The sequence below is a fragment of the Salvia hispanica genome, chromosome 4 (genome assembly GCF_029641045.1).
Source record: "Salvia hispanica isolate PSC_SH4W2 chromosome 4, Shi_PSC_v1, whole genome shotgun sequence".
In the NCBI taxonomy this organism is placed as follows: Eukaryota; Viridiplantae; Streptophyta; class Magnoliopsida; order Lamiales; family Lamiaceae; genus Salvia; species Salvia hispanica.
The window spans coordinates 2053426-2076448 of NC_142695.1; the positions used below are offsets into that span (position 1 = coordinate 2053426).

General features: G+C 34.8%; 3 protein-coding genes across 7 annotated transcripts; 1 reads left to right on the plus strand and 2 right to left on the minus strand.

Annotated features, from left to right (window-relative positions):
* Positions 1-5565: 5565 nt before the first annotated feature.
* RCY1 (arginine-rich cyclin 1) lies at positions 5566-9428 on the plus strand. Of its 3 annotated transcripts, XM_048095636.2 has the most exons (11): positions 5594-5687; positions 5857-5895; positions 5926-6031; positions 6728-6913; positions 7121-7202; positions 7306-7446; positions 7628-7797; positions 8066-8342; positions 8528-8936; positions 9032-9067; positions 9171-9428. In XM_048095636.2, the coding sequence occupies exons 4-11, from the start codon at positions 6762-6764 to the stop codon at positions 9239-9241; spliced, it is 1338 nt and encodes a 445-aa protein (XP_047951593.1). In that variant the 5' UTR covers positions 5594-5687; positions 5857-5895; positions 5926-6031; positions 6728-6761; the 3' UTR covers positions 9242-9428. The 3 variants fall into 3 exon arrangements, with proteins under 3 accessions (XP_088925827.1, XP_047951593.1, XP_047951594.1); XM_089069701.1 differs by lacking the exons at positions 5857-5895; positions 5926-6031 and having other exon boundaries at positions 5566-5687; XM_048095637.2 differs by lacking the exons at positions 5594-5687; positions 5857-5895; positions 5926-6031 and adding an exon at positions 7003-7042 and having other exon boundaries at positions 6784-6913.
* A 608-nt stretch (positions 9429-10036) lies between these two features.
* LOC125196222 (uncharacterized) lies at positions 10037-14514 on the minus strand. 3 transcript variants are annotated; one of them, XR_007171840.2, is made up of 4 exons: positions 14313-14514; positions 12890-13029; positions 10441-12702; positions 10037-10291 (listed from the first exon to the last, which is right to left on the minus strand). XR_007171840.2 is itself a non-coding variant. In XM_048094646.2 (3 exons), exon 3 carries the CDS (start codon positions 12661-12663, stop codon positions 10567-10569), a length of 2097 nt encoding a protein of 698 aa, XP_047950603.1. In that variant the 5' UTR covers positions 12664-12702; positions 12890-13029; positions 14313-14514; the 3' UTR covers positions 10037-10566. The 3 variants fall into 3 exon arrangements, 1 of the variants encoding a protein (XP_047950603.1); XR_016128997.1 differs by having other exon boundaries at positions 10037-10342; XM_048094646.2 differs by having other exon boundaries at positions 10037-12702.
* A 6463-nt stretch (positions 14515-20977) lies between these two features.
* LOC148927026 (putative F-box protein At2g02030) lies at positions 20978-22225 on the minus strand. Its single transcript, XM_089070245.1, has one exon. The coding sequence runs from the start codon at positions 22223-22225 to the stop codon at positions 20978-20980; it is 1248 nt and encodes a 415-aa protein (XP_088926371.1).
* Between the last annotated feature and the right edge of the window lie 798 nt (positions 22226-23023).

The following is a 23023-nucleotide window of genomic DNA, read 5'->3' on the forward strand; positions in this document are numbered from 1 at the left end:
CAACTACACACATATAATGTCAACTATGTGTATAATCCATGTCAACTGCATATACAATTCATGTCAACTATACGCATATAATGTCAACTATGTGTGCAATCCATGTCAACCACGTATACAATTCATGTCAATTATACACATATAATGTCAACTATGTGTACAATCCATGTCAATTATATGTCAATAATATAGGTCGTTGACGTGAAAATATTTATTGTTGACATCAATTATTTGTAAAATGTTGTTGTTGACATAATATTTGACATAAATAATGTTTGATGTTGACATCGTAGTTGACATAATGTCTCTGTAGTTGACATCGCATCGCGCGAAAATTGTGAATAAGTGGCTGAAAATGGATTTTAGTTCTCAATTAGGCCTAAAAATCTCACAGGACACATAATAACATTGATAATATATGCATTAATAATAATAATATTGATAATGAATTATATTAAGATGACAACCTTTTTAAAGTGACAACGTAGCACCAATCTCGTGTTGCACCCTAATGCTCCCCCATTGATAATAGTACTATATGTTTTTAAATATTGCACCGCCCGCATATATTTTAGAGTGTCATATTTTGACAAAAGAACATTTAATAAATTAATTGCAAGTGTTATAATAAATGGCTCTTACGAATTTCAATAGGTGAATAATATAAAATATATGGTCAGACTCAGACCAATAATACCATTCATACTCTTTGGCCGAAAAAACTTGTAACTATTTGAGATAAAATACAATCTAAAATAACATGAGTTAGCTCATGAACATTTGAGCTGATATATTCTCTCACCTATTTATGCATTTGTCAATTTGAACTCATCTTTAGGACCACATATATTTAAACTCATTAAATTAATGTGTGCAGTCAACTTGAATAATAAATGAGTACATAGTAGTACTATTTTGGTTTGCAGCACGTTTTATCTCTTTAAATTTAGGCTACTAGTTGATTTGAATAAGCTTATCTCTTGCTGGCCCAAATTTCAATTTTGTCACGTAAAATTCAATCTTTTAGATATACAACACTAGGCCAATAATCGTAATTTTAAAGGTTAATCCGATTATTAGTTTTTAATCTTTAGTTTTGTCATTAAAGTAGCTACAGTATTTGAATACTAACTTTATCGGCTATATTTACTAAACACTTCAAGTTTCGGTCTTATCCCAAATAAAGTTTCTATTTTTCCTTTTTATATTTAGTTTACAATTAAAATGAAGAGAGTTTATCAATCACTACAAAACTTATGCTATAAATAAATTACGTCTAGTTTTCATGTATCACGTCAACATTTTAAGCTAAACCTTTTGGGCGTTCGGTTTCTGCTCATTGGGCATATTTGAGGACAAAACATGTGAATAACGGCGGTTCGGTGTCCCCATACATTTCTGCATGGCTCTCGATAAGACCACTGGCCCGGACCGTTTCCATTGACTTCCGCATGATTTAATTCTTTCCACCTACTTGATATTGCAAATCTGCTCCGCTACAATTGATCGAGACCATTGACTTCCGCATGATTTAATTCTTTCCACCTACTTGATATTGCAAATCTGCTCCGCTACAATTAATCGAGAATTGTGATGCAGATTATCAATTTGTCCCTTGAAATTTCCGTTTCCCCCCACCACCAAATTGCAAAAGCCAAGACAATCTGCATCTCAACATACAACAACTATGTCTCTCTCTATGTTGTCCGCGACTATCTTCGGTCTTCCCTGTAGGGATCAGATCACTCGGGATTCGCTAATTACCGGGACCTCTTTATTGATTGGATTCTGAGATGGCTAATCTCAGAAGTTACAAGCCAAGTACAAGTGTGTTACAAGATTACAAGTAATCTAACTCACTGAGGTATCTAACTATTACAGATATCAAACCCTAATTGGAGTCCTAACTATTCCAAGATTTCAACCAATCTGGAATCCAAGTCCTTGTCCAATTAGTACCTGCACACTCAAGTAGATAGATCAGTAAATCAACACAAGACTCAAGGAGTCTAAATCAAATCAGAAAAGGAGACAAGAAATTAGAGATATGCGGATATGGCTCAGGTCACAATGTGACTATGCTCTGGGCCAAAGACCTCCTCAATCACACTGATTTATACAAAGGAGCGTAGTGAAACCGTCTGAATCAGAGATCTACCAAGACCTCACTGATTGCTACCAACGTTACCGTCTCAACACGCACAACCCCCTTTTCACTGAGAGAACCTCTCTAATACTCACGAACTCACAGATCCTCACAAGAACACAATGATATCGCCTCCAACTTAGCAGATCTAACAAACAAGTTAGACCTAGCGCTAGACTTTGCAAGGCCACCGAAGAGGTAACCTCTGCTAGTGATTTCACCGGTTGAAACACTCTGAAAGGCTCAGAGAAACACTCGAAGAGAAGATCTCAGACGAAGAATGGAAACCCTAGAAAAATCGCCAGAGAGAGAGAGAGTGTGTAGTCTAGAATGAATGAGAGAGTCTAAGAGACTCCTCAGTTATTACTCACAAAACTAACACACTCAACATCCAACGGCGAGGAGGGGCGATTTGCGTGGAGTTGCAACGTGGCAGCAATCCAGCCACTCTAGAGAGTAAGGCAACGACCAACCGGGCCTAAAGCTTTGGGCCCAGAATTAATAAGTCATAGGGCTGAACAAATCCAAGCCCAAGACACCATTATTCAGATATAGTCCATTAAGTCTCACGTTCACAAACTCCATTCCTTAGCCTCTACTCATCCACCTCGGCCGCCGCAGCTCTCCGGCAAAGACCAATTTTAGCAAGTCTTTATTGAGTTTTAAGCCAGAGCGCAATAGCATCAACAATACATGGATCACAATTAAGTCGGACATACATTATTCATAATTTCACAATTTTTAATTCATTACAGTATTTACTTTATTAGTCTCCAATACATATACTTTCAAAATTATGATATGCATATAGCTACAATATAAATTGCATAAATGAAATAAAAGAATTCTGTTAAAAAAATTTGTTTTTAATTAAGTACACAACATTTGTTTTTAATTAAATTAATAGTAATAATTAACTAAACTTAATAAGATTATACAATCGGAGTACTAGATTTCAAGAGGAGGCAAAAATATAAAATAAATAATCAACGAAAAAAAGCAGACAAATGAAAAGAAAAGGAAAGAAAATAGTAGAAAAAAATCTCTAAGTCCCATATAAAAACTCATCTAAATATGAGTGCATTTTGAAACTATAACTAGTGTTAACACACACGCGGGACAAAAGATTTTTAAATAATGAATATATATTAACTTAAAATAAATATAGAGTAAAAAAATATAAAAATATATTTACATATAAGAACTAATTAAAATAAGTATTTGTAATATTATAAACAACAACAACAAAATATTTGTACAATTGTACTTTTCTCAACCCACTCTCAACAACATTTCATATTTTAGTAGATGATTGTATACTATTTGAATATTTGATATGAGTATAGTATAAATTAAAATAAATAACAAAAGAGGAGATGTGTAGATGAAATAGAATAAGACATAGTACAAATAAAGAAAAATGTAATACTACTATTTACAAAAGAATAAAAAAAGCCAACTATTTGAATGAATAAGTAGTAGTAGTCAAACAATAAAAACATATTATATAAAATTTAATAAATAGTAGTAGTCAAATAAAAGTACACAACACATATTAATGTTATGCCATATTGTTCTTTATGATAATGATATTAATTTAGTTTCACTTTATATCATCATTTATTAGTATTTCATAATTACTTGATTTAGCCACATTTGAATTTAATAGAAACATATTTCAAATTTTTGAGAAGTAAAAAGAATAGAAATATGAGTAAATCTAAAAAGAGAAATATGAGTAATCAAAGTCAACTCAATTCTAACTATATACTATGAATTTAATTACTTATTAAAAAGACTTCAAAAATTTATTTTCCCTCTTGAGTAGAAGTAACACCAAGTGTGCGATCTAACATCAAGAAACTAACACATAGTAAATCAAAGTTAACTCAATTCTAACTATATATAGACTTAATTACTTATTGAAAAAATAATTTTAAAAGTAAATATATATATATATATTATATAGAGTCCAATAAATTAAAAATTCAAATTAAAAACTATATTTAATCAAGAAAGATGTACTACATTACATAGTTTTATAATACTACTATTTGAAATCAAAATTATACTCCAAAATCCAAAAATTCCAAACAATATACAATAACTTCCAAAAAGCCCACTAAATATTAAACAAAAATTCCAAACAATATTGCAATATACTATCAAGAGAAATAAAGAAATATTAAATAACTTGATATTTAAATTTCATTTATTAATAAAAAAACTTCTAAAATAAATATCATAAATTACTATATTTCAATATTCAAAAAATCTGAAAAAATATATGAGTAAAAGTGTTAAGTATAAACTACATAGATTAAATATAAAATTCTATAGTACTACTATTTTGCTATTGGAGCCCAAATTTTATCATGCATTATAAGCTCAAATTCATTACTAGAGCCCAAATTTTAATTAACATTATAAGCCTAAATTAGAGCCCAATTAATATACAATAACTACACTAACTTCAACCCTAAATGCAGATGTAACTTTTCCATCTTCTGTTCAAACTTATTGAGATTCATAACAACCATAATTCAAGCACTAAACCATTGAAAACTCACATTTGAGCACAAGTTTCAATAAGAAAATGAAAATTTTGAATTTTTTTTATAAAATTGATTTAAATTCCATAATAAATAATGGGAGTAATGTTATCCAGGAATGTCAATCGGGCCGGCCTGTCGTGTTTTTTGCCAACCCTACTCAGTTGCGGGGCAATCGGGTGCGGGCTAATCGGGTTGTGATTTCTTTCGGGTTATAACAGCTCAACCCTAACCCTAAAAGCTCGGGTTTCGGGCTAGCCCATCGGGTTAATCGGGTTGCTACCGATAATATTAACATGCGATTAATCCAATAATTAATGATTAAAATTACTAACATTCATACAATGTAGAACATTTAATTATGATATATTTTAGATATATGCTTAAACTCAATCATAAACATGATCAAATACTAATATTTGAGATATTTCGTGGAATTTTAATGCATGTTTTAGAAATTAAAATATTTTTGTAGTTAATTTGAAGTTTTTAATTTATTTATCAATTATTATATTAAAAATTTAATATATAATTTGTATATTTAATTATAAAACTGAAAGTTATTTTTTTAGTTAAAATTAATTAATGAAGTGTCGAATTTGGAGTAAAAAATAGAATAATAGAAATTTTATCGGGTTTTCGGGTCTGACCCTCACGAGTTGCGGGTTAATCGAGTGCGGGTAATCAGATTTTGATTTTATCGAACTAAAAATTTTCGATCCTAACCCTATAAATTTGGCGGGCTATTCGGACCAGTCCACAGGTTACGGGCTAGATTGAAATCCCTAATCTTATCATACGTGGAATAAAAAAAATAGGCCAACTTATTACTACTACAACTTATTTAATAAATTGCCTAATTACATAAGCCCTCTCCTAAAACCTAAGTGCTTCAAACCCGCTTTCTTCCCTCTGCGATTTCATCTACTACGACGACGTCGTTTTCCCCTGTGCCACCAACAGCGGAGCCGCCGCCGCTGCTGCTTCGGGTGAGTGGAACTTTGAATTCCAGCATTGGCTATTGATTTCTCTATTCTCCTTTCTCTTTTTTTGCTTTTGCGATAGACGAATCCGTTCTGATGGATTCGAATTAGGGGATTTTGATTGCCCTGCGATTTCTGAATTTGAGTTGGCCTGAATTTGTTTACATTCGTGTAGTTCGGTTTCTCTATCTGTGATTGTGAGTTTTAGTCGATGGTGGAGTTTGGAGGTCCTTATTTGAGAAAGGTTCGCAGCCCTAATTTTGAACCCTTTTAAGCTCCGATCACTGAATTTCGATTCCCGAAGCCCCAATTGCGCATATTATGCTGAGATCACCGTCGTCTCCGCCAAAGTAAGAAGCTTTATCCACGGTCGCATGAGTTGGCCTGAATTAGTGGATTTGTTGTTTGCCGTTAAGCATAAAACTTAGAATTCCCTTATCGTGCGTCATCTTTCTTATTAGAATTGTGTGGTAATGTTAATTTTCACGATAAGTCTTCAGACTCCGTTGCTCAATCATGTGTGTAATTAGGGGTAAAAAAAGAGAATGTGGTTATGTAATTCTACTTTTGGGAAAGCGATAAACTAATCTAAAAATGCATTTGCTTTTTAGTGTTGGGTTAAAGTAGATTTATGACAGCATAATGAAGAATGTTGTTAGGTTGGGGATACCACTAGGATGAAAGTTATGATGTTGATTTGTGACAAGAAGTTCGTATCAATTGGTCAAAGATTTTATGTGCGAGAAGTTCTTGTCTATAAAAACTCATAAATGCCTAATTAACTATGAAGTGATCACATCGGGACTGGATTATCTTCGGTGAATGAGGTAATTTACATTTTTTGCTGCTTTGTTTTGTACACTTGCATTTTTTCTGTATGAGTTTTCTTAAGTTGGCAATGAGTTGTGGACTGTCTTTGGGTTTGGATGTGATCTCCGCATAATGTAATACTTAGTTTTGAAGATAACATAAATGATTGCTTACCCAAGTTCTGTGGTTTCCCCGATTTTTAGCTTTAATTTGCGATTTCTTAAAACTGGTGGCAGGTTGAGTATTCTCGCGCTTGCTGAAAGATAGAACATGATTTATACGGCAATTGACACGTTTTATCTGTCAGAAGAACAGCTGAAGAGTTCACCATCTCGTAAAGATGGCATTGACGAGGCCACTGAAACTACACTTAGAATCTATGGTTGTGACCTCATACAAGAGAGCGGCATATTGCTTAAGCTGTATCCTTTCCCATGCCATATTCTGTTTATTCGATTTCTCTTACTTTGGTGGTTTAGCGTATAATCTTCCATGTTTTTGTTACATGTAGAAATAATCTTACGTTGCTGCTGAACTGCAAAAAATATCTGGTAAAGTGATCGCGTAGTACTATATGTGAGTCACCTTGTCCTCTACTTTGGCTTTCTAATTTCCTTATCTATGCTCAGACCACAAGCTGTTATGGCCACTGGTCAAGTCCTATTTCATCGCTTCTACTGCAAGAAGTCATTTGCTCGGTTTAATGTGAAGGTCTCTTTTGTTTACCCATTTGTTCTTACTATGCCTAATCACATTTTTCATTTTGAATCTTTTTTATTCTATTGTGACTTTGACTAGATTCATTTATTTGCAGAGGGTTGCAGCTAGTTGTCTCTGGCTTGCTACAAAACTTGAGGAGAGTCCTAGAAAAGCAAGGCAGATACTGATTGTCTTTCACAGGATGGAATGTAGGAGGGAGAACTTGCCAATAGAGCATTTGGACACATCCTCCAAGGTTAGATGTTACTACTGTTATATCTAAGATGCTTGTTTTCATATTTTTGATTTGCTATGAACTATTTTATTCTTCTGTTGATCATTCTTTGTCACAGTCTAGTGTCTCAAATAGTCAAGTACCTGAGTTGACTGTGTTTATATATTTGGGGAGTGAATTCATGTCTTTTGTTCTTTAACAGAGATATGTGGATCTGAAGGGAGATTTGGTCAGAACAGAAAGGCATCTTCTCAAAGAGATGGGTTTCATCTGTCATGTTGAGCACCCTCACAAATTCATATCAAATTACATTGCTACTCTGGAAATTCCCCCAGAACTCAGACAAGAAGCTTGGAATCTTGCAAACGACAGGTTTAACTTTTGTACCATATATCTTTTATTTGGAATTTTGGATAAAAAGATGTAAAAAGATTGGAACTCAGACAAAAAACTTTGAATTTGGTTTTTGTTCTGTTGAAAACGTTTTTTATCAACAGCGCTTAGTAGGTTCGCTCTCTCCATTCATAGTCTGACATTGCAGTCTTAATGTGGATGTGTGGACCAAGAGTCTTTAATCAACCAATTCTTCTTGACAGTTATCACACAATTCTAATGATGTTCTTATGTTGTGTACAAACAGCTTGCGCACGACTTTGTGTGTGAGATTCAAGAGTGCAGTCGTGGCATGTGGTGTTGTATATGCTGCAGCCCGCAGGTCTCAAGTGCCATTACCTGAGAATCCTCCATGGTGGAAAGCATTTGATGCCGACAAATCTGGAATCGATGAGGTTTGTAGAGTTTTGGCGCATCTGTACAGCCTTCCAAAGGCCCAGTATATTCCTGTTTGTAAGGAAGGGGGTTCCTTTACCACACCTGCTAATCGATCATGGGATTCACCACATCAGTCAGCTTCGAAGGTAAAAACAACAACGTTATACTTTTTTCAGGTTTCATGTTATTTTCCAGTTTGTTCATGTTTTCACGCTCTCCATCTTGCTACCAAAGCACATGTGAATACATTTTGCAGTAGCTATTAATTGTCTCCATTGGAATCGAGTAAACAAATGTAGATGATCTGCTCGTATCTCATACTTCTTTTCAGGATGGTCAATTAGCAGGAACAACCACAAATGAAGACACCAGTACTGCAAAGGCGCCTTCCACTGCTGTCAATGCAGAAGCTGGTAAGGACGAACTGGTCAAAGCTTCTCTCGAAAAACTGAAGGATACAAAGAAAAGTGACAAGGATGGTAAAAGCACGACAAATGGCGGTGACTCAAGGGAGGAACCTCAGGCTAAACTGTCATCGGACACTAGGACAGAGACAGGTGGCGAAAGGATCAAGGAGAGGGAGAGAGACAGGGAAAGGGAGAGAACCAGGGGCAGAGACCATGATAGAGGGCGGGATTCTGACAGAGAACGTGGACGGGATGAGAGGGATGACTATGAAAGGGGCAGAGACAAGGTTAGGGAGAGGGTTCATCGTTCAAGGGACAAAGGAAAAGATTCTGGTGAGCATTATTTTAGTTATATGCTCTTCTCAAATTGCTGTTTATTCGTTTATGAGTACATTATTCAACTTTCTTACTGACCTAATCACACACAGGACGCATGGAGAAGTCCAAACATCATTCTTCTCGAGGTACTTCTGCTCGTCTTTTTTCATATTTCACTATATCTAGGACCAGTAGTTATACAAGCCAATGATAATTTCTAATTTCTTGTGGAAATGTTTTTTCGACCAGAACGAGACCATCACAGCTCTTCTTATGCATCAAAAGAGAAGGATCGCCGCAAGCATCATTCATATGCTTGAATGAAACATTGGACATACATGGGAGCATGGGGGGAACGACTACCAGCGGCGCGGATAACTGCTCTTTCCTCATTCTATACTTCACTAGATGTAATTCTTCTCATTGCTGTACCTTTACATTGTGCATTTTGTGAAGTTTTTTTAAAAAAAAATTTCTCATACTATTAATTTTGTTTATTTTCTTCCACGTTAGTAATTTTTTTACTCTAGCTTTTGTAAGAAGATGGTGAAACACAACTCAGTTGATATCAATCCAATAGTTTAGGATTTCAAGTCATCACCAAATGAATAGAGAACCAAGAGAACCATTATTGATCCTTGTTCTCAAAAAATAATAATAATTATAGATTAAGTAGGCTTCCAAAAGCATAAGAATTTACGATGTTTTCCCCCAAAACATAGTGCAATGGTATTTTTTAAAGTTCCAAAATTCTCTCCTAATATTAGTATAAATTTGAAATAAGTTGTTTCACCTTCATAGCCTATGTGCTCGTAAGACGCCAACTATAAAAGTTATCAAACTCGACACCAATTTTATTTTATCTTGATTCGACATTAGAAATATACTGGTTTTTATAAGTAAATCGATTTTTGCCTAATGCTTAACACTTTTTCACCTCTATGAGTTCTAGTCTCAATCCGAATTTATTGGAGGGTCATCCCATAACAATTGAGTTGGGGACTTTAACCATTCGGTTTCAATGGTAGCCCTAACTTCTTGATTTATAGCAAGATAAACAAGCCAAAGCCCAACTTTGAACTCCAAATTCATAGCATGCAAAAGATAAATGGAAATTATAAACAAAAGAACAGTCATCTACTCTTTGTTAGAATAGCTGCAACTACAATATTAATAATTCTTTACCAATCTAGTAAAGGCTAAGAAACTACCACCAACACTATGATAGTAAACCTTCTACTAGCTTTTATAAGTACATACCCACAGAAACAGATTGTGAACCCCCCTCCAGAGACTACCCTTTTTACCAGTAAGCTGGAACCTCAATATAGAAAAATGACTATCTCTGCAGAATACTTCATCTTCAGTTCCTGTTATGATGCACTAACAAAAAGTTCTGCACAGTCGGACCGTACAAGACGCTTCAGAAGGAGACATCAAGACAGGTTCAAGATTCCAACAATTCGGAAATTTGGTACTTAAACAGCTAGTGAAAACCAACCAAATCATGGGTACCTACCATTTGTTTGCCCAAGACTTGACTTGTTTATTTGTTGGGGGAAAACCACAAAATCCACATCCAGCTAGCCATAAATCTTCACCAGCCTCAGTAAACAAATGTTGTTTGGGGGAATACATGCTGACATCATTTCGTGCTTTGCTTCATAAAATTCCCTCCCCGAGGCGATCGCCGGAGGTTCTTCCCTGTAGGCCCTTTCGAATCCAGAGTCTTATGAGGACTACAGAATCTCCCTGACTTAGAAGATTTACCGTTTTCCTCAGCACATTTCGGCAGTGAGCTCTCAACACTAGGATTTTCATCTCTATGTTCGACCTTTGCTTTCCCAGGGAAATACAAGTCCTCGGGATTAAGAGGCAAAGAAGCAGGATCAAGTTCAAAGGAACCTATCGGCACTCCTTCTCTTTCCATGCCTGTCATTTTGAAACTGGGAACAAAGTGTGAGAACTTGTACAGCTCTTTCGGGTCTATTAAAAATGAATTGATTACATTTTGCTCACGCCTCCGGAAGAGGCTCACAAATCCATTGACCTTCTCCAAGTGGACAACTTCTATGCCAATACCTTCAGCAAAATCCGAGAGAACCTCAACAATTTCATATCTGATTTTCTCATGATTCTTGGGGTCAGAACTCCAACTGATGTCCCAGTCTCTCAGAAGAGCCCAAACCTCCCCTTTTCTTGGGTATAAGAAAAAGGAACCTCTCTTTTTCCCTTTTTCACAATGCACTTGATGAGAGAGTGACAAGCATCCAGATATTTTGTCAGTTTTGCCAATCTTAAAACTTCCACAACCAACAGGCAACTCCGCCTCTACCCACCCTTTAAAAGAATCATGTATAGGAACAGCTTCCAGCCATGTAATATGCAATTCAAACGGAGAAGAACATACCTTCCTCACCTTGGCGTAGAATCTTGGCATGCTATCTAATGTATCATAACAAGCCCAAAACTGATTGACACGAAACTGGTTTTCATCACGCATCTTCTCAAAATCACTAAATTCTGGGTCAGGACACTCCATATATTCTGTGTCTAGGTCAGAGCTTTCAACTTTAACTGGGTCAGCAGGAACACCAGACCTACCACCAGTTACCCCTCTGATATCAGCTTTTTTATTAAAACCCTCATTGTTGTCCTTCAAACTTTCTTTGGAATGAGCAGCTCCTGTCTCTTTGTTTCCAAACTTAGAAGATTCTGGAACGGTGGGGAAACTATTTTGATTAACATGCTTTGAGTCTCCAGCATCCTTATGCTCCTTAGCATCTGTCTCTGTGCTTGCGCGAGGTCTCTTGAGAGGTCTAGAATCATTATCTTCATCAGCTTCCATATATGACACATGCTGCCTGCTCCGTGATGACTTACGTGCAGATTGAGCTTGAGCAGCATTGGTCTTGGCATTTTTAGATTCCTTCTGAACTGGACCAGCGTTGGTCTTTAAATTCTCAGCAGCCCCTTGTGATCCAGATTGGGGCACTGAAGACGCTTTAGCAGCAGCTTGGTGTACATCAGGTTTTGATGGAAACTGCTGAGAACCTTGGTTACCCAACTTGCCTGAGGAAACTTGTGGAGCAGGGATTACATATGCAACAAATGGCTTAGAGCATTTAAGGCACATCAAACGCGTGTTCACAAATTTTCTGGGATGCTTGTAGTTTACTTTGCAGTAAGGGCATTGTGTCCAGAACTCAGTAGTGGGAGTATTATGATGTTGATTCAGGCTACTGAAACCATTAGACGTGTTTTTGTTTTGAACACCATATTGGCTATTGAACTGAGAACTTCTGTTCGTCTGATGATTTGGAGGGATTGTGGATCTGGACCAGGCGTTTATCTTTCTGTCATATACAGATTTTTTTGCTGGATCTGAAAGCAATGCATTTGCTTCACAAATCAACTTAAAAGCCCCCTCCGCACCAGGAAATCGATTCTTATCAGGATGGAGCATAAGTGCTAGCCGGCGATATTGTTTTTTGATTGTTGCCTCATCAGCCGACTTTTCAACTTGAAGGACTCCATACCAATCCCTTTCGGATCCTACAATCCTTTTTTCAGCTGAGCAATGCACATCACAGATGCTCAGCATCTGGGCAATATTTTCAAGTTCAGGGTAGAGGTTTTTTCCTTTTAAAGCAATCTTTCGGGCACCTTCAAAGTCGTGACTCTGCATCTTCTTTTCAGCGATTTCCTTGGCCCTGATAGCCTCATCTTTGTTGCAGTCCATTGAAAACAAACTAGATTTCCAAATTCCACAATGAGCTACCTAAGTACACCAAACATGTAGACTGTAAATTGCCATATTCTGCAAGCATACCCACATTCACACCATTCATGAACACTACTTAAAAGTTTGTGTAAGCTAACAGTCTAGTCACACTAATAAAATACAGTTTAACAAAAAACAAGGCACAACCAACACTCCTAAACCCCCAATAACTGAAAATACAAACCTTGTGGTCTGGAAACAGATTTAGTAGCAACGGCCAAGCACCACAGAGCACTTGGCCTTCACAAGAACTTGTTGTATCCAAGCAGCGAAGGGGATCACAAATCCATTAATAACCCGAGCTTCAACCGCCAGTCAATAAACCTGATAAAGAATACATCAAGAAGCCATCAATAGGAAGATATTTACAGCACAAAGCAGCATATAAGTTTATGTAGAATGCCAGGAGACTAGATAGGAGCCTGGGACAAGATAGATATTAGTATAAGCATTGGGAAATATATTGCGCTCACATGATAACTTTCCTAAATAAAGCTTATCTTATTCTTATTGTTTTCTCACTCAACACCAACTAACAACTCCAACAATGCTGAGTATAAATGACTGAATGAACACACAGGCTGCAGCAGGTATGCAAAAAGGTCCCAGAGAACTTTCTGCCATCAATTTCTAAAAGCTAGAAGTATATCAACTTTAGTAGGAAAAAATTAATCATATTACAAGACAGTAACTCTATGATCCTAGTAACCAACAAGAATTTCATCACATATATTAATACACTGAACATTCCAGCAAATACAGTCCTTTTACCCTGAAAACGTTTCCAAAGTTTATGTATCAAATCTTTTATCTCATGCACAACTTTCCGTGAATTAGTCTGATACAATAAGCCATTTTAGGAGGTGGACCGAGAAACTAAATACATACTGTACTTCATTTACAAGACCCAACAGGACAAAACTGTTCTCATTAAGTATATCTCAAAATTAATCCCTGAATTTGGGGAAGTTAATAAGAAACTGCATAAAATGTGGAATTAATAATCTCATCTACCTCACTGGAGGAGTGAAAGAATGGCAGTTACATAGCATTCAAGCAGTATAATGGAATAAAAAAAGCTACAATAATCACATGCACTGGAAGCCACAATTACAAGAGTAAGAACTTCAAACTTCAACGCTAAATGTTTTACCCCATCCAAAATGAAGCTTTTACTGACAAATCACACACAAACGTCAAGAAAAAAAGGTTAAAATGCAGCGCCAGCCAAAAAATTATCCTCATGCGAGACCAGATACTCATGAATGTCACCATACAAAATGAAGAAACCGAAGCAGTGCTCAAAATGCACAAAAAAATGAGTTTTGAGATATGCAACATGAGCAAACACGAATTTGACGGGTGAAGAAAGCTTTTCTCAACTATTTAGCAACTTCAATTCGAAAATATGAAATCACACTACGCAGTTAAAATTGCCGATTGCAACAAAATCAACGGAAACCCTAGAAACGACCGGAGAGATAGAACTCCTAAAGCCACAAGCAAAACCATATAATACCAAACAAAATCAAGCACCTCGGCACTTCAATTTTCATACTCTAAAGCAGAAAAAGCTCTGACAAATCTCACACCAAGCAATGTAGTACCTTGTGAGAAAAAGAGTGAGAGAGGGAGTCAACGAGTGGGGAGTGAAATTTGAGGTTGTTTTGTGGTGTTTCAATGGAGATCTGCTGCAAAAAGAGAGGGAAAGAAAAGGAGGGAAAAAGAGAGATTGAATTTTTTTGAAACCCTAAAAAATCAAATTCCTCAGAAATTTGATTTTCCCCCAAAACTATTGTGAGGGTTCAGCTTGCAGGGATGAAACGAGGGTTTTTTTTTGAGTGATCAGAAAAATTTAATGAACAATCTAGAACATGGGCTTGGGCTTTGATTGAGTTGGCCCAATGGGCCTTGATTGTTATGGAATTTTGGATGGGATGTTAATCGGGCCAATTCACTTATAGTTGCGAGTTATGTCTTACATGACCGAACTATTTTCGATTCAAGCTACTAATTGGGTTATGTTTACGAGTAAAAAGATCGCACCGTCTTGAAATTTCGGTGTTCGGCTAACCTCTCGGAAAGTGATTTGTGAATTTGCATACCGTGTGTGGGTTTTATTGGTGATTGTATTCTTGTAGCAACACGTATACCATTTTTAGTCGATCGAAGCAACTAATTTCGCATTTATTGCAAATTTGAGTACCGTCTCGACCTTAGTTTAAATAATACAGTACATAACTAATAAGTAACTAACCGAGATACCATAACTTGACACATTTTTCAAAAATAATTATAAGGATTTCCAAAAATTACAAATATCTCAATATACGGTATCTAGCTAATACAAGATAATTCTTTTGGTATTCTAGGGTAAGTATTACTTAAGTTCCACAAGTGTTCTGGACTTTTTTTTGAATTTTCAATTTGGGAGCGACGCATGAGGGTCATGTGTCATCGGAAACTAGCTAGAGCATAACTACTAGGGCTGGCTAAATATACCGAAATACCGCACTTATCGTACCAAAAAAATACCAGAAATACCGAATTTGCGGTACGGTATGATACCTTACCGATATATTTCGGTACGGTATATAAAAAAAAGCTAATATGTTAAAATCCCTAACCGTATTTCCGTATTTTAGTTCAGCCGCCCCCAACCCTAAACACACTTATGCAAATTTGAGTATCGTCTTGACCTTAGTTTAAATGAGTACATAACTAATAAGTAACTAACCGAGATACCATAACTTGACACATTTGTCATAAATAATTATAAGGATTTTCAAAAATTACAAATATCTCAATATACGAGATAATTCTTTTGGTGTTCTAGGGTAAGTATTATTTAAGTTCCATAAGTGTTATGGGCTTTTTTAAAATTTTCAATTTGAGGCGATGCATGAGGGTCATGCGTTGTCGGAAACTAGCTACAGTATAACTACACTTTAATCAGGGTTGTTCATAGGGGTGTGCATTCGGGTTTCGGTTCGATTCTTCGCTCAAACCGAACCGAACCGAAAAACCGAATTTAGGCTAAAATTGAAACCGAACCGAACAAAAAAACTGAAAAACCGAACTAAATCGAAAAAATGAAATAAAAAAAAACCCGAAAAACTGAAAAAAATAGTATATATATATATATATAGGGGCATGTTAGGGTGCCACCACCCCTTAAAATAACACCATACCACCAATCCTAGCCAATCATTTATACACGTGGATGGATAATAAGCTGCCACGTGGCAAAAAAAAAAAAAAAAAAATTCTGAAAAACTCGGCCAGCAATTGCTGGTCTTTAACCAGCAATTTTTCTTGTCCAGCAATATCCGACACACTATACAGCATTCTATAGATTGTTGTGTTAGTGTTTGTAATATTGCTGTATAAGTGTTGTCACGGTGTCATTTTAAGAGGAGTTATCATTTTAACACGATATATATATATATAGGTTTGCTGTGTTAAAATAACAACACCTCTTAAAATGACACCGTGACACCGCTTATACAGCAATATCCGACACACTGTACAACATTCTATAGATTGCTGTGTAGTGTTTGTAATATTGCTGTGTAACGTTTATAATATTGTTGTATAAGTGTTGTCACGGTATCATTTTAAGAGGAGTTGTCATTTTAACACGAACCTACCCCACAATCATTATATATAAAATTTGATTTTAATTGAATAATCATCTCTAGGTTGTTGGAATTGTGATATGTGGCCCAATACTATTTTTTGCTTGTAAAAATGGGCCAGAGTGTACTTGCACCTTGTTATAAAAAACTTTAGTAGGAGTATATGATACCTATCTCTTGGTCTTTGAAAAGGACTTCATTTTGATCATGGGACTTAAGAATCTCAACCTTTCTTGTGTGTAAATCGTCACTTGACATGCAATTTTGCACTTATAACATCTTCATCCAATTACGTTGTCAGTAACATCCATATTTTTGAATCTTTAATGGAATCCGTAAAATTTATATTGACGCCGTAAAATATTTGTAAGTGCAAAATTGCATGTCAAGTTAGGTTTGATAGTAGTATACTTTATTTGATGGTGATGAATTTTTTCTAACTACCAAATATCTAATGATAAATAAAAAATTATTTAAAATTTCGAAACACTTAAATAGGTGTAATAGATTTATGAAAACAATCCAGCATAGCATCTTCTTTCATTTGCAATATTCTTGATTAAGTATAATAAAGCACCAACAAAGCAATAAATAGATATTTGGAAAAAAACCACAAAACAAAGCAATTAAGAGTAAATACGAAGAAACAATAAAATCAACAGAAATAACAAAGATCACTATATAATAAAACCCTAAAATGAGTGAACGCTCATATTATCCATCACCAAGGATTTGAGCGAAATAAAACTAGGACTATAAATAACTATGTTGTCACAACTGCTCAAATCTTTATTGATCTCTTGAATAGTTTTAGTCGAATTCGTGTAGTAAAATTGTCGAGCAAATTGATCCAACGTGACGTGAGTAAGATCCCGCCAAGACCATCATCTCCTACTCTCATAAATATGAACAAAGTAAATCCTAACTAACAACAAACTATATAATTATAACAAAACTCTAGTTAAACGACTCAGCCTTCATATTTTCCATCATCAAAGAGGGAAACAAAATTTGGACAATGAATAACTAAGTTGGACATATCACAGTCATTCTCTTTCTTGATCTATTGAATAGCTTTAGTCTCGTTTGAGTAGTAAAATAGTCGAGCAGATGCATGCAAGGCGAGTAAGATTCCGCCATCTTCAAATGCTTTAGCGAGATAAAGTATATTATGGTCATCCTCTTGGAGGTCTATGACTCTATAATTGCAGGATTATCTAAAAAGTCTTTGATTTCATGTAAATCATATTGATTATTAAATTTTGGTAAACTATAATGAATTTTAAACTTGCAATAGTTTAGAAGAATATCGCTAAATGTGAGCATATATGGTTTTCTCTTGATAACATAATCTTTGGTCCATGATTTGTCGCATATTCCTTCATGCAAACGTCCCCTTAAAGCAGATAGCGAGTAATATAAACTTCTTTTACAATTTTGAATACTAGAAGGACATGAAAAATAGTTAAATAGTTCGGTTTCAAGATCGAGATAATAAATGATAGGATGAATATCTCTACCCTCAATGTCAAGTATAAGCCAATGATGATTCCCATTAACCCAAGGAGGCACATTTTGCATTTGAGACTTCAATTTTAATAGTATCTCAACCATGATGCTTGCCCCGTTTTTAGATTGTATACTTGACATGTAAGGGGAATATGCCAATAATAATGAAACTTTTCAATCTTATATTGACCACTTTTGCTCACTCCAAACCCAAATGCATATTCATACGAATGACACTTATGACCCATCTCAATCCTGACATACTCACGAGTGATTGGATTGCATAGGAATAGTTAAGACAGAGAGTTAAAGTTGACCATGAAGAGCAAATTATTTTAGAAAGCATCAATCTTGAGAAATAATTATTTTAGAAAGCAGGCATCCTAATGTTCGCTTATGTTCTCGTTCTTTATTTAGAATTTTAGAACTTATATTTTAATTAAATTATTAGATTTAATTAATCGTCGTTCTTTATTGGGCCTCGTTAAATTTGATAATTTGCGGCCACCCAAGGCGTCGCTGGAGACGCCAGCCAGCCGGAACACGTTCATGAATTCAATAGAATAATTCAGAATTTAATTAAACTAACTCAGAAATTAATGTAATTAAATTCCAACCTTTTCCATCGAAACCTGGTCCAATCCTATCCCATTTACTTAGCCCAGAGAATTATATTAAGTCATGGTAGCCCAGCCCAAATGGATTAAAAGAAAAAGAAATCAGAAATACTCCACTCTATTTATTTCTCGCCACTATCGCTCAAACTCAAAATTAGTGGCTAGTGGTTTGAATTGAAAACTCAAAATACAATTAAATTGGCCTAATTTCTAATTAAATTGGACATTGGTCTTTGGTTTAACTTACTTTGATCGGCCTACGTGTCTGTATTTAAAACTAATTATTTGCTTTGTTCGATTTTTTTTATATTTTGTATAGACAAATTTATTAATCACCTCATATTTACTTGGTGTTATTATATTTCTCTCAAATGATCATGAAAAACACTATCACTCACTCTCGAAAGCTCTCAGCTTCTAATGAGACATGATCCAATCAAGAATTGTTCACACTCTTAACCTTTTTACTCGTTCAGTTCCACAAAACGAAATTCTCTACGTCATGCATTAAAGTAATTTTTTTTTCTTTATTAACAAAAGAATCGAAATTTGACTTAAATAAAGATGTCCTTTCGAGTAAAATTAAAATAATACCCACTTCGTCCCAATTTGGGAGTCCCAGTTGACCATTTATGGGCGTTCAACTTTAAGAGTCTTGGTTGGAATAATCCATAAATGGTATTCTCTCTGTCTCATTAAAAATGAAACGTTTGCTTTTTCACACGTGTTTTGAGTATAATTTTTTCAAAACAAGTGCGCAAAAGCAAACGTTGCATATTTAATGGGACAGAGGGAGTGATAGGTTTCATATTTCACTAATCTTTTCCACTCACATTTTATTATAAAACTAATATATAAAAGTCCACATTCCACTATTTTTTTTACCAATTTTTCTTTACATTTCTTAAAATTTGTGCCGAATTCAAATGAGACTTCTAAAATGGAGTGGAGGGAATATAAATTTGACTTAACTATTACCCTCCGTCCCCAATAATTTTACCCACTTTGACCCGACACGGGTTTTAAGAAATCTAATAGAAAGTGAGTTGAAAAAGTTGGTGGGATGTGAGTCCTACTTTTAAAGTATTAGTTTTATAATAAAATGTGAGTAGGAATGAGTTAGTGGAATATGGAGTCCACTGCCAAAAATGATAAAAGTGAAATGAGTAAAATTATGGGGGACGACCCAAAATGGAATACTGGGTAAAATTATGGGGACGGAGGGAGTATATTCCTTATCACATACCCAAACCTTTTGTCAACCCTCATAACTCGGGATGCTAATCCAATAAAATTAACTAGTGCATCTTGGATGTACAAAGAATTCATCCTAATAAAATTATAATTATGTTATAATAGGTACCAAAGATAAACTCTCTCCGTCCCGCAATAGGAGTGCTATTTAGTTATAGACTTATAGCACAAGTTTTAAGAAATATAAAGAATAGTGAGTTGAATAAGTTAGTGAAATAAGGATCACACTTATATATTACTAGTTTTACGATAAAATGTAAGTGAAATAAGTTTGTGGAATGAAGTGTACTTACCATTTATGGTAAAAGTGAAATAAATAAGACTTTTATTGTGGACGGACCGAAATGGTAAAACAGAACTCTTATTGTGCGACGGAGAGAGTAATTAAATTTTTTATTGTTTATGGTGGATATTACGGACTATGAAGATTCTGATACTGTTGATATTTTAGCACATCATCAAATTCATATTCAAACGTCGAATGGAGATTTAAATCGTATTCATAGAGACATAGACCATTGCGAGAAGACTTTTTAGCCTAAATGTTGAATAATATAAATATAATAATTTACAATGTGTATCTTATTCTTCAATTTAGTTAAATTTGGTTGGACTCCATTTCATGGATAACTTGGCCGGTTTCGATTAATTGAAAATAATTTATTTTCACTTCTTTTTGACAAGTTAGCGGTTGTTGATCACACACGACTTCTATTTAGGAATATGGTGGTCTAAACACTAATTAATGCACGTGCACTTTAATTCAAGCATAAATAAATTTAATAAATCTTAGTTCGAATTTTTTTACGATTTTTCAGTTACAATCAAAATGGATCCGAAACATTGCCGTTTTTAATTATATATAATGATTTTTTATTTAATGACAACTTATCGTATCATCCATGTTGCATAAAATTTCTACTACAATACATGTTAATTATTTTTCATGTTGTTGCAATATTTTTTATTTTGCTTATATTAAAGTCAAAACATGTGATTGCAAATGTACACAATGCAACTTGTGAAATTGCAACATATTACATACTTATTGGCTTTCATGTATCAGAATCAGATCGTATTAAATTTTGTTGACAACTTTTTGTTAAGATAATATTTCCAATCTATCCGTTCACACACCATATAAAATAATGTACTATTATGTAACAAAGATATAATCATATAAGTATTGGACTTATGAAAATATACAACATAAAAAATAGCAATCAAGATAATATAAGCATAATAAAACTTTAATTAAAACGACTCAACCCTCATATTTTCCATCACCAAGGATTTGAGCGAAACAAAATTCGAACTATGAATAATTAAGTTCGAACCAGCATAGTTACTCTCTTTCTTGATCTCTCGAATAGCTTCAGTCTCCTTCGAATAGCAAAATAGTCGACCAGATAAATGCAAAGCGAGTAAGATCCCGCCATCTTCGAATGCTTTAAGGGGATAAAGCATATCATGTATTGGGATCATTAACATATCATTTTGGAGTTGCTCATCCAAAACATTATCACCCTCTAAAAGCCCTAAAAGATAATGACTTTTAATTTTGATATGAATATCTTCAAATGTATCAAATGTGACCATAGGTGGGATTCTCATGATAACATAATCTTTAGTCCATGATTTGTCATTCCCATATTCTTTCATGCACCATATTTCAACCCTATCTGCAAATTCATCATTGGTGAAGCACAAGCGTCTCCCCAAAGCAGATAGCGTGTAATAAAAACTACTCTCACAATTTTGAATACTAGGTGGACAAGAAAAATAATTAAATAGCTCGGTTTCAAGATCGAGATAATAAATTTTCGGAGGAATATGTCTAATTCTCACAAATTCAAGTATAAGCCAGTGAAGATTCCCATTTACCCAAGCGGGCACTTTTTTCATTTGAGACTTGAATTCCAATTGTTCCTCAACCATGATGCTTTTCCACTGCCCAGTTCCTAGATTATATATTTCACACGTAAGGGGAAAATCCCATTTATCATGAAACCTGACAATCTTATACTGACCACTTTTGCTCACTCCAAACCCGAATGCATATTTATTTGATTGACACTCATGACCCATCTCAATTTTCACATACTCACGAGTGATTGGATTGCATATGAACAGTTCAGACGTGGAGTCAAAGTCGATCATAAAGAGCAAACCATTAACCGAGCTATGTATAAATGGCTTATAAGGGTTTGGAAAAGTGTGAGATAGAACTGAACCTTTGGGTGATTTATGAATCATTTCATAATCATCAATATACCCCAAGAAGGAGTGGGCCCTTGAGAATTCGATGGCGGGAAGGCAGGTAAAGGACAAGGCTGCCTGATGACGAGAATGCACTGAGTCAAAGAGTGGGCTCTCCACCAGACCATGCCATAACTTGCAAACACACTTGGATATCAAGATGGTCCGAATGGGGAGTCGTGAGAGGATTTCGATGATGAGTTCTTGTAGAAGATCATTAAATTTTTTATTCTTGATATTCATATTTTGGTGTGAGTAATTTGAGGAATGAGTTAGAAAGGAGTGGAGAGAAGAGACGAGATAAAATTGGTCGGGTTCAAGCACATGATCGAGAACTATTTATAATCTCTTTTTAAGAGGAGGGTGGGAATTAAATAAGTTTGAAATTTCTTAGTACAATATTAATTTGTTAATTATATCTCTAGAGTTATGATTCTTCTATTATTAAATTACTTCCATGCCTATATTTATAGCTATATAAGAGTTACTCCAAACCTTGTTTTTTTGTTTAAATATAACTACCATAACTGAAAATTAATTGCATCTATAGCGTGAATATTATGATATTATCATTTAATTTTTGAGATTCCACGGCCAATCAGCATTAAATTTGGAATGGTTCTCCACTGATTAAAATAGGGAGTATAATTTAGACAGTCATTAAGGAAAAAATATACCGCAGATTCCATGACCAGAAAATGATTAAGACAACGTGAATATTTTGATATTACCATTCAATTTTAATTTGGAGATTCCCACCGATTAGCATTTTATTTCAAATGGTTCTCCACTAATTATAAAATATTTTTAACATTCATAATACAAGTGCGGGGGCGGAGCTATGGTAGAGCATTCCATTCGAGTTTTGACTATAAAATAAGTATTCAAATACGTTATTCTAAAATATCTATACATATATAAAGTCACAGTTTGACTATTCACTTTTGGCGCCCAGTTTGATAAAATTTTGGGTAATCATATTGTATAATTATTGGATCATGTATTAACTACTATATTTATGTGATTTGATCTTAGATTCTT

Bases quoted from the DNA above. Each gene is read 5' to 3' on its own strand.
- RCY1 (XM_089069701.1), top strand. From the start codon at position 6,762: ATGATTTATACGGCAATTGACACGTTTTATCTGTCAGAAGAACAGCTG. The intron at 7,447-7,627 runs GTTAGATGTTAC...GTTCTTTAACAG, and splicing joins ATTTGGACACATCCTCCAAG to AGATATGTGGATCTGAAGGG. The intron at 7,798-8,065 runs GTTTAACTTTTG...GTGTACAAACAG, and splicing joins TGGAATCTTGCAAACGACAG to CTTGCGCACGACTTTGTGTG.
- LOC148927026 (XM_089070245.1), bottom strand. From the start codon at position 22,225: ATGAATATCAAGAATAAAAAATTTAATGATCTTCTACAAGAACTCATC.
- LOC125196222 (XM_048094646.2), bottom strand. From the start codon at position 12,663: ATGGACTGCAACAAAGATGAGGCTATCAGGGCCAAGGAAATCGCTGAA.